The sequence below is a fragment of the Falco rusticolus genome, chromosome 1 (assembly GCF_015220075.1).
Source record: "Falco rusticolus isolate bFalRus1 chromosome 1, bFalRus1.pri, whole genome shotgun sequence".
NCBI lineage: Eukaryota > Metazoa > Chordata > Aves > Falconiformes > Falconidae > Falco > Falco rusticolus.
In genome coordinates this window covers 42,901,005-42,916,032 of record NC_051187.1, presented here as the reverse complement: position 1 = coordinate 42,916,032, position 15,028 = coordinate 42,901,005, and the positions used below count along the sequence as shown (strand labels likewise).

At 37.7% G+C, this 15,028-nt stretch overlaps 1 protein-coding gene across 3 annotated transcripts in view; it reads left to right on the top strand.

Annotated features, from left to right (window-relative positions):
* Positions 1-15,028, top strand: part of ADGRD1 (adhesion G protein-coupled receptor D1) — a 160,651-nt gene that overhangs the window by 21,068 nt on the left and 124,555 nt on the right. For all 3 annotated transcript variants that reach the window (XM_037376884.1, XM_037376893.1, XM_037376876.1), the window contains 7 exons: positions 2,237-2,301; positions 3,080-3,235; positions 6,473-6,532; positions 7,793-7,910; positions 8,831-8,941; positions 10,639-10,714; positions 14,098-14,239. In XM_037376884.1, the coding sequence (XP_037232781.1) occupies positions 2,237-2,301; positions 3,080-3,235; positions 6,473-6,532; positions 7,793-7,910; positions 8,831-8,941; positions 10,639-10,714; positions 14,098-14,239 (728 nt within the window). The remainder of the gene's footprint in view (positions 1-2,236; positions 2,302-3,079; positions 3,236-6,472; positions 6,533-7,792; positions 7,911-8,830; positions 8,942-10,638; positions 10,715-14,097; positions 14,240-15,028) is intronic.

Below are 15,028 nucleotides of genomic sequence, written 5' to 3'. Positions count from 1 at the left end.
AATGTTATGTTGCTAAACTCAACAGCAGTAGATTTTCAGATTGACCTGATCCATCAACAGTGTGCTGTGTTTCATTGTCAGAAAAATGTTATAGAAAGACAAACAACCTTTTTTTTTTTTTTTTAATTCCTTGAATTCTTGTTAACTCACAGCAACAGTTGTCTGAAGCCCTCCACCCTCTCATCTTCACTCTAACAAATAATCAAGGCATCAGGAAAAGCTTTTTCCATGAAGGCAAATCCTATTCAGGTCTTAGATTTATACTTCTTTCCTCTTTGCTTCTGTTTGGAAAGACTGTTACTGGTGCTCAAAATATCTGGTCACTGGACATGAACGTTTGTAGCTAGCTTTTGAAACAGTGCAGAAGGAGTTGAGCCCTTGGGCTCTGCCAAAGTCTAAATTTTTAAAGAGTTGTAAAGAATTTTGCCTGTATCCTACCTTTCAATCCTGGCAGATTTTCAGAAGGCTGTATAGCAAATTCCATGATGTACACATTAAGATGTGAGCTTTTGTGAGTTTACTGCAATTTGCATGATGTTAGGTGGTGGTTTTTTTTTCTAAAACCCATAGTTCACAGGTTTTCAAGGTCATCTGAAACTATCAGTTTTCTGTGGAAAAATGAATTTCTAGACTCTTAATTGAAAGTGAAGCTTCATGTATTTTCTAGGGCCTTAGGAATTAAAATGTAAAGGGATGCCAGGTATATATATTTTTTGTAAGTGAAGAATTTCAAGCCAGTGTTCTTATAAAGTGCTCAGGTGATTTGGAGCACTTGAGAAATGTGGAGTATTGAATTTTTTGCTTTTTCCTTCAAAGTAATGGACAGATCAGATTATATAAAATTTCCAATTTGATGGATGAAGTTAGAACATTCTCAGAGGAAGCTATGTATAGCACAATACTAATCAAAATAGTAAACAAGAATTATTCTTGTTATCTATGTATTGACTTTGGAGGACTTAAAGCAGGGTTGAAGCTGGGCTAACGTGGTTTAACGTAAGAAACTTAATAGGACAGACTGGTATTTAATCAAATGAATAATTACATTCCTTTTGGAACTGTGAAAAAAATGTGTCCTATATATGCAACTACTGTTTGACTGTGCTGAAATACCACACTCCTGGCAAATATAAAGTCTTGGTGAGACATAGAGAAATAAAATTTTCTTCTAATCTATCATAAATGACCAATAAATCCCTTTGCACAGAAAGGAATCAATATTTTTAAAATGGAGCAACTGGAAGCCATTCAAAATCTAGTTTATTCTTTCTGTCTTGAGAAATCATTTATGACATGTTCATCTGGTAATTTTCAATGCATATAGTGCTAGTGGGTGACATTTATTAGTAAAGCCTCCCTGATTAATAGCAACCTCACTGTTGCTTGAAATTAGTTTGAAAAACACCTAATACAGGCATTACCTATAATATGCTTAAACTACTAATGAAGGTTTTGTTTTGACTCCTTGACCCCTGTTGTTTGTTTTATGCAAAACTGGTGTGCCCCAAAAGCTTTAGTATACCACCATTTCTGCCAATTTTCTTTTATTTGAAGGCGCCTTAATTTATTGCAAGCAATGAAAGTATTCCCATTGGCTTTGAATAATTCTTACAGGTTTTTTTTAATGTGGAGAAGTCTTTCTGAACTTGCCTTCATGGGTGTGATTTTATTTGGCACTCAAGCAGTTTAGACTCAAGATATAAGTAAACATTAGCATTTGGAATTAACTGAGACCTGCGTCTCATTTTTTTCCCTAGTGTCTGTGTCTTCCCAGTCCCAGTTTATCACATATACAGTAACAGAGCAAGGTTGTATATGAAATTGTCTAAAATGCCTACAGATGATTACCTATTTCTGATAAGACATAGGATTTTTTTTTCCTAAATTTTCCCTAAATACTTTGCATAAATGTTAGACAAGGAAGAGGGTTGCCAATGTTTTAATTGTACAGTTGTCCTTTTTTTGAGTTATAACATCTGAAATTTCCTGTTTACAAAGATCTAAGTGTTTAAGACTCAAACCAAGTTGCAATTCTCATCTCTTTAAAGATAATGAAGTAAAATTGATGAGAGAATCAATAAATAAAATGCTTTAAACAAGCCTGTATAGCTACAGTACTGTGGATAAGCAATATGCTCAGAACAGCAAGTATGTTACCTTCAGTTAGAACTGATTCAACCTGCAATGGGAATATCAGATTTGTTAACACTCTCGTTTGTGTATGTATCTTCCCCAGGTATGCAAGTTTTGCTGTCTTCAACGCTTCCATGGTCTGTGATGACAACCACTACAAAACCTGTGGTAGGACAGCCCTCATAACTGTTTTCTATAATGTCAGAATGTGTATATATAGCGGAGTTACAAACCCTTCTTACTTTACAGTTTTCATTAATGACACTTATTTTAGTATCCCAATTATAAACACTTTCAGAGATGCATAGGGATAATTTTTAGCCACTATTGGAAGATGGGAATACTAGAGAAGTCTTAATGTAGGACAGATAATGGGAATTCATTGTTAAATAAAATTGTTTTCTATATTAAAAAAGGGAAAAAAATTAGAAACTTCTGTAATATTTTGATGAACTTTGAATCTATAGGACATTCAAAAACATTTTGCCAATTTTTCCTCGTTTCCTTTAAAATTAGAAAAAAAATTCTCACCACAATAATAATATTAGTTTTCATCTGTTTAGTAAATGTGTAATGAAAAATATTAAAATGAACTTTTCATATGCAGAATACATACAATTAGCTGTAATTAGACTATGTGCAATTAGCTATTGCAGTGTATTTTCAAAGTTGTATTAGTTTTCTTCTTGTTCACAGAGGCTTTCAGGAACCATGGCAGATAGGACCTGAATTGCTAATGAAAAAATGAAGCTGTGCCTGTACGTTCTGTTTATCCTCTCTGTCTGTCTGTGTGCTTTCCGTTTCCCTTTGCTTACGTAGCCTCCTGTGTGTAATCGCAGCAGTCTGCTATACCCCAGACTCCCTTTTATACTCCCTGCTCCCCCAGATATTTTAAACAATAAATAATGACTGCCATATGGAACAATTTCTGTGTTCTCTCTTGTAGCTCTCCACAAATGCCTATTGTCCCATCATAACTAACCTGACTGAGGAGAGAGGGAACTTCCGCTCCCCCGACAGCATGCTGGGCTACCTGGAGAACATGTCCTTCAGCTTGCCCAACAAATCCTTGTCAGAAAATACTGCTCTAAGCCTGGCAGAGGTAAGTATCTTTCACATCTGTGTGTGGAGCCAGGTGACCCTGAAATTTTTGCAGAAGCTGGAATATTGAATGCAGCTTTGAAAGTTTTTTGCTGATTGCAGAAAATACATGTGAAAAAAGTAGGTAGCTATTTTAGGAAGTAGCAGAAGGTGAATCTCAACCAGAGAAAATAGCTAAACGTTTTCGTTAGTTCTTGGGGATGATATCTAATGCATTTGGGCCCCTCACATCAAGAAATCCATTGAGGTGCTGCTGGAGCGTGTCCAGAGAAGGGCAGCAGAGCTGGGGAAGGGGCTAGAGCACAAGTCTGATGGGGAGCAGCTGGGGGATCCAGGGGTGTTCAGTCTGGAGAGCAGGTGGCTCAGCAGGGACCCGATAGCTGTCTTCAGCTGCCTGACAGGAGGTGGTAGGCAGGGAGGGGTGTCTGTTTCTTCTCCCAGGTAACAAGCGACAGGGCAAGAGGAAACATCCTCAGGTTACACCAGGGGAGGCTTAAACTGGATATTAGGAAGAATTTCTTCACAGAAGGGGTTGTCAGGCATTGGAAGAGGCTGCCTGCGGAGGTGGTGGAGTCACCATCCCTGGAGGTGTTTAAAAGATGTGTAGGTGTGGCACTTAGGGACATGGTTTAGTGGTGGGCTTGGCAGTGCTGGGTTAATTGGACTTGATCTTAAAAGTGTCTTCAAACCTTAATGATTGTATGATTCTATAAATTATAAATACCTAGCACCATGACCACACATCAAAAACAGTTACTTAGTTAAGCCAGAAATGGAAGAAAAAATAACTGGTCAATTTTTTAAGTATATCTAATGACGATTATATAATTCTGGAAAAAAATCACCATTTTTCTGCATAGCCCAGCAGCAGTTTGACAGTTGTCTGTCAGGTGTAGGACATAGACACTGTAATCAGAGTAGTGACAGCAGCGAAGTGGAGGCATGGAAGTAGCCTAGTGATCACTATCAAGGACCTAGTAATCACCAGCTTGGATGCAGGGAACTCTATCAGTCTGGCAAGGAGTAACTGCCCAGGTGTAAACTTGTAACTTAGTATCTTCGAGTTTCGCACCTGCACTAGAGGGCTAAAAAGCTCTCAATTACTGCTGTCTGCCTGACCTTCTCTTGGCATTGATTGCTCCTGTAGTAAGCAGAAGGAAAGTTTTGCCTTTCCTATGGCTTCTGTTTTGCAAAGTTATGCATTATTCTTGTGCAATGGCAGGCACACACGCTGCTCTGCCAGCTCTGCGTGGGAGGTGGAACACTGCGGGAGCGGGCCTGTTTGTGGTGGCGGTGTCCTTAGTTCGTGTGAGTTAGTAGCTTTATCTTGTGCTGGGTTCCAATCATAGCCAGCACTCCTGTGCAGACATATCACAAATCTGCACTGAAACTGGTTCATGGAAAGATCAGGTCCAAAGCTTAACTAAGTAATTTATTTTTGTTTAAGCTAATCCACAAGGGGTGGGGGCTGGGGGGAAGCAGTTTTTTGCAGTCTAAGCTGAGGATGAGGACAAGTGGTCATGTTCTGTTAACAAAGTTTGCTTTCTGTAAAACGATGGACATCTAATTCCCCGATTTCAGCAGGCTAGAAAGCTATTATTACAGTACTCCGCTCTGGACTCAGTAGTGATTGTTCCTTTAAGCCTGTGGGTCATACCAGAGTGACAAGGATTATTTACTCAGACAATATAAATAAATGCTTCTGAAAACTACATGGACAGCAATTGGTAGTTTGTGTAAAAAGCTTAGCAGTTGCAAACTGTAAAGCTTGGATTTCGTGGATCACATTTAATATGTAGCAAAAGCCCTTCTAAAAAGCTCTAATACGTTATTTCCTTTGTTTTGCTGAAAATTTTGTGTGGGCTTTAAATTGAAAATGGGACATCATCCTGTCAGATATCATACCTGTTTCCCACATCATTTCAGTTGCCATTTGGATGCTCATTCATGCTATCTGATGTGGCTTTGTGTGCCATGAAAGTGATTTGCAGACAGAAATGTGGGACATGATTATCTTTAGCAAAGCTGTTTTGTGAAGTAAACACAACAGTCCTGATCAGACATGCAGACTCTGTCATTTGTCTGATTGAGGGTTAGGCTTTGTATTGTCTGCAGCTAATTCCCTGTAAGATGGGCACTGAGCATAACTGTAAAATTATCTCTGTCCTGGTTGTCATATGCCTCACAACACAAGAAAATTTGATTTAAGTGATACGCAATAAACTTTCTGATTATTGGCACACATATATAATGCATTGCTTCTTACAGATCGGTCTTGTGTTTTCTGTTATAATGCTGCTCTACTCAGGAGCTCCAGCACTCCTGCTTTCCCTCCCTTTCCAGTGGTCTAACACATCCTTCTTGGAGTAGTTCTGGAGTGGTGCTGTGTCCTGAAAAGAGATACTCACCAAGTGCTGTGGGCAGTTTGGGCTGGGTCCTGGGTTTAGGATGACTTCTGTGCATGCCAGGTAGAATTCCACACTGAATGTTTGAGAGGGGCTGCGAGGTTTATGCTGCCCAAAAGCAAGCTCATACAGCAAAGCTCTGGTACTGCCTTGTGTATTATGACTTGTAAAATTATGCTCAGAAGTCTTGCAGCTTTCTTCCATGTTTCTCAGTAGAACTTTTCTATATTCAGTTGATGCTTTAAAAACATTTTAACAGGGAAGTTTAAGCGAGAGATGTAGGGCTTTTCTTGTGTAATTTTCTGTGCTCCCTTTTCTTCTCCTTCTCTTTGTCTTCATCAGTAAGACTCCTTAGGACAGGGACTGTATTGTGCTGAGCAGTTGAGTGCCCACCATGACTCAAAACCACCCTTTAAGTACAGAAGTTAAGCAGATAATAAATTGTACAGGTGATGCAACAGAGATATTTATCTACTGCTGTTGCAATAGCTAGTCATCTTAAGATCAAAAGAAGTATTAATGTCATATGAGTTTAGATAGAACAAGAGCGTAAGTTCACTTTAGTCTTAGTTCCAGTGTTGTCACCTCAGCTGTAGTGTAATGATTGCAATTTAGGAGTTTCACAGTGTTGTTAGTTTTAATAAATAAAGTATTACTTGAAAATGTCACCATGCAGAACATGATGAGAGTGCTGGCAGGCAGTGATGAATCTGTGACTTGAATGAAAATGGGACTGTCATCTTAAAATAAACCTAAGAAAACCCTAGCAGAGATCTGCCTTGGATCATTGCCAGGAGATGTAATCAAATAATATAGTTTTATTTATCTTTTAGGCTTTTTTAAAAGCTATTGAAGATTTTCTGTCATTGCCCAACTGGACTGATGTACCAGAGGTAAGACAAATGGGATTAGATTTGTCAGTTACTTTGGTTGCATAATCTCACGTGGATAGTGGTGAAACTGGTTACCTCCATTATTATTCTTGTTAGGACTTTTTGGCAGTATGACTTAGTATTTTCTGATATGTCACTTTCATATTTACAGTAAAGGTCCCCAGACAAGACAATTATGTAATTTTCTTTTATAATGCTTTTTTAAGGGTTAAAATAAGGAAATTCTATCTGTTGCTGTTTTCACGTATTTCAGGATGAATTAAACAAAATTGTATTTATAAAATAACAGATGCTGTCACTAAAGTAAGTGTTTAATCACTCCTTTTTTAGCACTGAACTTTGATACTTAAAACTTTGTATTTATCTTGTAGATTTATGTTTTTCAATGCATGTGAAACATGATAATAGCTGTTTATGAACTGAAGCTTTGAGAGAGATTTTCCCTAATGTAGGGAAAAGTAACTTTTATCTATGTTCTTTCGCTTCTGGTCGGCCTTTTAGAATGCAGAGAAATAATTGCAGGAGGAACCCAGGAATTTCCTGAGATTTTTGTTTGAATCGTAAGGGAGCATGTATTTCAAAACAGAGAGCTTTTTAAACTGAGAGAAGGAGGGGTTAAAGTAAATTAAGATCTTACTGAAGCCTAAAATGATTTTAAGATGGAAAGTTGTCTAATTGATTTAAGTTCTTAGCCTAAAAATCCTTGAGCATGTCTGATGTAAATAGATTTCAGATAAAATAGATTTCCTTTTCATTGACACATAAATTCACTCTGAGATTTTATGGATCAGGTTTCAGCCTGGAGGTTTGTTTTCCAGGGGACATACAAACTCTTCAGAAGTAGTTTTATACTGGGGACCATTTTGATAAAGATGAAAGAAGGGCCAAAGTGCAGTGTCTCAGCTTACATTCCAATAAGGATTTGATACCAGTCTCTATATATTGTCAGAAAAATCTGCTCAGTTCTTGGCCTCATTCTGCTGAATCCTGAGTGTAACTGACTGTCAAATGCTGGTGGGAGAAGAGAGTAGTTTGGAGGCATTCTATAAAACATAGTATTTTATAAGGTCAGGCTCAGGGTGGCATCAGTTTGCGTTATGTTTTATCCACTATATGTGGAAGAGGTTGTGGAGAAAGTCGTGTTTGTCTTTGGACAGTTGAATGGTCAGCCACATGGGAATATAACATGGCACCTTGGCAGTTTGTGCTGTAAAGTGCAGTTTCTTTTGTTGTAGAGCCTTGTCTGTCTTCTTCCCCCAGACTGCTCGCATATTTGGAAGTTTAATTCAAATTATTGACAGTGTGATGGCTCATATGACACACAATCTGGATGAAAACTTATTACCTTTAACGGTTGAAGGCACATCATCTGTTGCAGGTAGGATTTAGTAGAAATCTTCTCTCTGGACTGTCTGGATGTCCTAAATGCTTCTGTGCTTGCAACTTCTCCTTTGCCAACATGAAGGAGGAAATCAAAACAGATACTTTTCTCTTTTAAATGCATAACAGTATTTCAGTTGTAGAAAGCTGGCTGTGCAGTCATTCCAGAGGTAATCAGCTCTGACAGTACTTGAGATTATTTGGGGAGGGAGTTTAGAATATGAATTCCATTAAATTAATCTAGTAATACTACACTAGTAGGTAGTTGAGGAACCTAGAGCTCTTATGCAGCCCTTTGAAGCTGCAGATGTCTGGATGCTACAAAACCTTAATTTTGCAAGGTTTTTGCAAGAAACTGCAAAATAATAGGAATAGTTTTGACCTTTTAGGAGAATTTTATTTTACTGCTGTTTAGCATCCTAGCACCCAAATTGCGTCTGTGTCTTTGGATGTTACAGGTAACAAAGATAGCTTATCTGTTCTGGCATTCTGCTCTGCCTTGGTGAGACCCCTGTGAGGGGGCAAATAACCTGAGCAGTCAATGGTACCGTTAATCACTGCACATACTCACTTGGACACTGGCATTCTCAAATGGAGCAGTGCAGGTCTGAAATGCCTTCAAATGTCAGTGGAAAAGTATGTTATCAATGTGTTTTGCTTGCCTTTGCAGGCTCAGTATTTGAGCATGGGTGAAATGATCCATGGTATATTAACAGTGCATGTACCACCTTCTCTGTCATAAATGAGTCAAATATAAAGGACATTTTTTTATACTCAGGGAATTTGCAGTACTTTCTGCAAACATCTGGGGTTTTAAATTCATGTCTTCCAATGGCTATTAGGAAAGTCTGGTTAAATAATCAAGTAGGTGGTAGAGACTATTGATTTTATCATATTTTTGTTTGGGTTATCACACAGATTATGCCTTGGTCAAAATGCATCCTCAGACTCTGAATTTGTCCCACTATCGATTTCCATCTCAAGGACAGAGTTATATTTTCATTCCCAGTGAAGCTTTTAATGAAAAAGGTAAGGAAAAATTTAAAGGGAGGAGTGGAATGATGTAAACAGGATATCCAAAAATGCAATTTTTGAAATTGCTTGAAAACAGGATTTGGTTTGCTTTATTTTTCCAAGTAACCAATTTGATCACTGTTGATTGTACTAGCTCTAAAGAAGCAGCAGTTGTCTTGTCATACTAATGAATGATTAATGCGGTAGAATTTTCGTATTACTTAAACTAATCTTGAATAATACAGCTGGGCCACGGAGACTGGAGCCATTTAATTTTGGCATCTTTTTACATCAGAGGAGTCGTAATTTCATAAATTGTAATCACGTGAACTGGTGATATTTAAGAAATTCCAGGATGTCAGATCAGGTATTACTTACTTCTTCATGCAAAATCGCTCTTAAAATTTTTTATGAAATCGAACTATAAAATGACAGGTTGAAGCAACAGCAGCTACAGAAACAGAACAAAGGTGTAGACTACAGTCAAGGCAAAAAGGCAGAAGTCACAAATCCATACCTAGGCTAAAATTTTAAGTCTCAAAAGCAAGGTATAGCAAAAATCTGAAGCTTTAGTCATGACTCTAAAATAACAGTGTTTGAAGTTAATTACCTATGTTTTAATCAGGGATTGAAGGAACCTATTTACAAAAATATCTACCTACATCCTCAGATCTTTGAAAATCTGACTTTACTCAGTCACCTCTGTTAAAGGATGGTTGGTCCCAATTCGCGAAGAGCAAAGTTAGCTGCAGATAACCTATGCAGTGAGAAAGACTCTTAATAATTACTGAACAGACTACCTGATTTGGGATGATAGCTTTGTTTCTTTGCACTGGCAGGGGATGCTGGCTGGAGACTTCTTTGCAAATGCTCTGAGGCTTGAATAACTATAATTGTTAACCAGCTTGTAACGCTAAAAATAGCATGTGAGGGGACTTTTTTCCTTTCCCACTTTAAGTCCCTCACTATGCATTTTTTTTCTCTTCAGAATATTATCATGCTTGATATTTTGAAGTAATGCAGCCCATTAAATGTTTAACACTTTTTCCCACACCCACACCCCCCCCCCCCCGCTAAAGCTCACTTCTGAGTAGTTTCAGCTTTCAGGCCACACTTCTACGCTGTCCAAATGAGCGAATGTGAACCTTAAACAGTTGACACTATAAATGTTTGGAACCTGGCAAAAGAGATAGTAAAAGACATCTGCATCACTAACACTTAGAAAATACTCATGTCTCTTCACTGAGATGCTGGTGTACCCATAAATACTTGGAATGCAGGCAGTAAACGGACAGCCAAAGCGGAAAGGGGTTGCCCATGTCTGGGTTTCATAAACTGCCAGTTAAAGTAGGTGGTCGTGTAGTAACCTTGAGATTAGTGTAGCTACTATTGAGACATTGACTGGTATGTCATGTGATACTTTCTAGTGCTATGTGGGGGATTTGCAATTGCAAACAGATTATTTTAACAACTCATTTTAGAGGTACAGTTGTGCAGGGCAGGCATCCTTCTGTTTTGCTTTTGATATCTGTCCCCTGTGCTGCACTGCAAATGTTCGTACTTTTTCACTTACTTAAAGGAATAATATGCAAAGATATGAAAGTCTACAGAAATCAAGGCTCTTAATTAACACAGAGTTTCAGGTCTAGGAGAGAAAGGTTCCTTGCGTAGAACTGTTGCTCTGAGGAATAACTCCTGTTTCCTTTTCACAGCTTGGATTACCATTGTTGGCCTGCTTTACCATGAAGTGCATTATTTCTTTCATAATATTAACCCTATGGATACCAAGTAAGTATCTCAGACTTCTCATGCTGTAACAGCTTGTTTGTTACCTTAGTGATACACCTTCAAACAGTCATTACCAAATGGCATTATCAACTGTAAATAAATTACTAGCCATAATCATGATTCTGCAATATTGAGGACATGTAGAGAGAGAGATTGAAGCTTACTTTAGATATTTTATTTTATGTTGTAGTAAAATAGATCCCTGTAGTGACACATTTGTCTTTCTTTGTCTTTTCCTTCCATTCATCACATCTGGTATTAGAATTTCATAATTTTAATCTGTCTCATAAAAGGAAATTACATCTTTTCTCCTGACACACATAAAGATAGATCTTGCACTTAAAGGAAATGAGTAAGAAAACATCATGTAGCTCTTTAGATAAAATCTGAATCCTAATCCTAGAAAGCCACAAGGTAATTTTATAACAGGAGACCAGGCAATGTTTTAAAGACCTTTTGTTTTATAAGCTGTGTCAATGAAATCACTAGCAGATGAGACAAAGTGCATGCAGACCTGTATACCTCTCAGCAATACAGTTCCCCAGGGAATTTTGGAGACCATTCATGTAAATTATTATATACTTTCCTTTTAAGCTAGTATGACTTTATGGTTTTATTTGATCTTCACTGGGGTACACAGATTAGTTTACACTTCCTCTCAGGTCTTTTCCAGTCTGTGACTTTTTGCTGTGTTTGTGTCAGAGGAAGGAAAGATGCAGCATCTCAGCTGTCATTAACGTCAGGGATTGCCCTCCTTTGTTTATGTACAGTTACATGGAAGGTCATGACCGCAGGAACTCACTTGTGAACTTTAGGGTAAGGTAAAGAATCCTGGTTTATGACCAGATTGATCACATGAGGTAATCACACAGCTATTACTGAATGGCATTTTTTAAATCAAGTAGGCAGCTGTTTGGTTGTTTACCCTGGTCTCTCAAAAATAAGCTCCTAGCAGGTGGATGTAAAGGAACCTTTACGTTAGTGTGCAATATTTCTTACTGACATGAAGAAATGGAGGCAATAATTTATGGTGGCTTAAGTTTTTCAGGCAGGAGGATTCATGTAATTTATGAAGATAATAAGCTATAATCTCAGCTTCTCAGAGAAAAAGAAATGATATGGTCTTGAGTTAGGTCTAAGTTTAGCAAACATAGTATGATTAAAGATGCTGCATGTCAAACCGCTGTATTCTAGTGCATTGTCAGAGTCTAAATCTCCTGGGGCTCTGATATAGCAAAACATAACAGTTACATCATCTTTGAGTATATTCTCTGAATTTTGTGGTATAGAACAGCCTGGAGACCTATTCCCGTTCCACTGAGTTGTATGTATTTTTTAACACTCATTTTTGAGAAGGAAGGATCTGGCCCTGCTGCAATGTTAAAGAGAAACGCAAAGACACTGGAGAAGAAACATCTTCTAGGTTTTGATAATTAATCCAAACTACTTGAACTGTTTGCAGTAGGTAATGCACTACAGAATCATGTCTATAAAATTTTACACGTGGATCTGTCCAAAACAACATCTAAACCACTAGTAATACGGGGAATGCTAGCTTAGCGATTTCCCTCTGTAGAATCAAACCCCAGGTATTAAAGTTTTAAAAGTGAGTCTGCACTTCTCTTCTGGATGGTTTTCTTTTTTGTGCTGTACTATTATAACTTTTTGTCTTACATTTCAGTAGAGTAACGTTTTTCCAGAGTAGTTTGTTTTAAAGACTTTATGTTTCTTCTAGCACTGGGCTACTTGAACACCTGTAATTTGAAGCCTGTCTACTTTCTTCTTAAGGGCAATTTTTTTTTTCTTTTGTGGTGGAAAGCTAAAACCAGAACTCGGAGCATTTGTGCTGTTCAGGCAGATGACTTCTATTTTCAGACTACATAAATAGCAGTTTCTAAGAGGAGTCGGTTTTGATTCTTTACCAAAAAAGAATCAAAACAAAAAAAGGCTTTGAGCCCTGTTCTGTTTCCAGTCATATACAGTTTGTGTAGCTCTGTCGGAATCCCAATGAAGGTATTCAGATGATGGACTCACTATCATCTAAATTCCAGGGCCACGGTGAAGAAAGACCTGCATATACAAGCACGAAACACAAACATTTTTTCTTGCTTGTGTTGAAGTTTTTTCACACTTCAAAATTCATCTAGCTCTCTAAAGTTAAAACGGCAGATAATGGGTGTAGAAGAAATGCCCACCCTGTTAATCTGTGTAGGGGAAATCTCACAATGTTGCATAGTGGTCTTAACATTACTAGTCCTTCTCTAAACTTAGACTTTTCATATCAGTGTAGCAAATTCTGCCTTCAGATGAACATGCTGGTTACTGGGAGCAGAAGTAATCTCTGATACTGATGTTTTTCTGTGGTCAGAACTAAGGACTGGTGCTTGGGGTTGTGCTAAATTAGTTCTGTTTCATTTGACCTTGCTGATGAACTGAATGAATTTATTTTAATATCTGACATGATATTTTTTTTTTCTGGGGAAAAAAGAAAAGAAAACATTGCAAACAAGTGGCAGATATAAATAAGGTATTTTTAAATGTGCTTTGCAAACTGGCTCTTTCCAGTGGTGTGCTGTTTGGAAACCCACGGTGATGGTTAATTTGCTGTGGCTCATATTTCTCATAGTAAATACCATTCACCATTCATACTGAAGAGTTAGATGACAGAGGCCATTTTACTCCTGCACAATTTGTTACTGACAGCCTAAAAAATTTTGCCCTACAACCAGATGGATCTTAGTTACTTCTAAATGTGTGAAAATGCCAAAGTCATAACTTCTGTCTGAAAGCAGAAATGAAAGGGTTCTTACGTACTGCAAAATTACTTCAGCCTAGAAAAAAAACTTACCTGGACTAATTAGATGATTAGTCAGATTCGGCTGTTTTTATTGTGACCTGACTTACTAACAAACCTAACTGGACATAATCAATTTTTCAAAGTAAAGCTATAAATTACTTTTAAATATATTAATCTGTGTACATTTATTTGCATTATATATAATGTGTTTTACACACTCACATGTATGTGTAATTAGCCTGAAACCCCCAGAAGTTTTCTCCTCACTTAGATTGCTTTGCTTAGGTTATTTTTAGATACTTGTAGGATTCTAATTATCTAAAGCACTTTCAGAAACCTTTACAGAAGAGGAGCATAATGAAGTAGTACTTATGATACCAAGTCTCCTAATGCCTAAAGCTGTTCTCTGTACTTTTTAGCTGTTGTTTCTAGTCCTGTAGGATCCTGAGCACCAGATCTTGCTCCCCTATAGAAATTCATTGTCTTGAATGGAAAAAGGAGGTTCTGTGCTCCTGTTGTGGGTGTTGTGGATGAACTAAAAAAAATTTATTGTTCTGCTTCCTTAATATGTTTGTTTCTTTCCAAGGATTGCTGAAGCTGCCGCCTACAAAGGTTGTATGATCTCAGCAACCAGTTATCTCATCTCTATCAGAGTGGAACCTCCACCCAAGTTGTCCCACAATCTGTCAGGATCTCCTCTTATTACCATCCATCTGACCCACAAATTGGTAAGTGAAATGGAAACTACCTGTTTAGGTTATTGTCAAAGCTGTTCAAAACTTCAGTATCTGTCATGACTTTTTTGTATTTCTCTTGTAATTTTTATGGGCGTTTTTAGTAGCAATTCAGATGGCATTTGTGACTACAATATTATGTTTTTCCAGCCATTACATTTCAATGACTTCTGTTTCCATCAGTGCAAAAGGCTGATTAGTGTACATGTTGAAAAAAAAGATGATGTGACAAGTAGAGCTTTAGGCCTTTCTGTATGCATTGCTCTGTGGATGTGTTTGTCCAATCTACAACAGGATGGTATGAATTACCGCTTTCTCGTTAGAGCTGTTAAAACCAAGAATGCACTTATGGTTTTTGCTTTTGGTCTTAATCCACACTGAGACAACTGAGGTGTTCTGAATGTTCTCATGAATAAACCTACAGAAGGAACTCCTTCAAGGGCAGAGACAGGTATGATGAGCACGGTATCTCGTGGAATAGGAGAGAGGCAGGTTTAAATCCCTGTTCAGGTGTGAACTGCCCTTTCTAGAGAGCAGAGCATTCTGAATCTGAGAAACAAGAGACAAGAAATGTGAGGATCTGAGAAAACTCGGAGACAAGTTATATTCAAACTGATCATTTTTGGTAAGACATTTCAGTTTCACTAATTAGCATATTCCAGCCAGAAACTGGAAAAAGAGCTGGTTTTGTTTGCCCTTGGAGAATAAGATACCTCTTTTTCTTGTCAGTGAAATGTAGAATAGTTGAGTTAAAACTATGAGGTGCTGGCATGAGACGTGTAG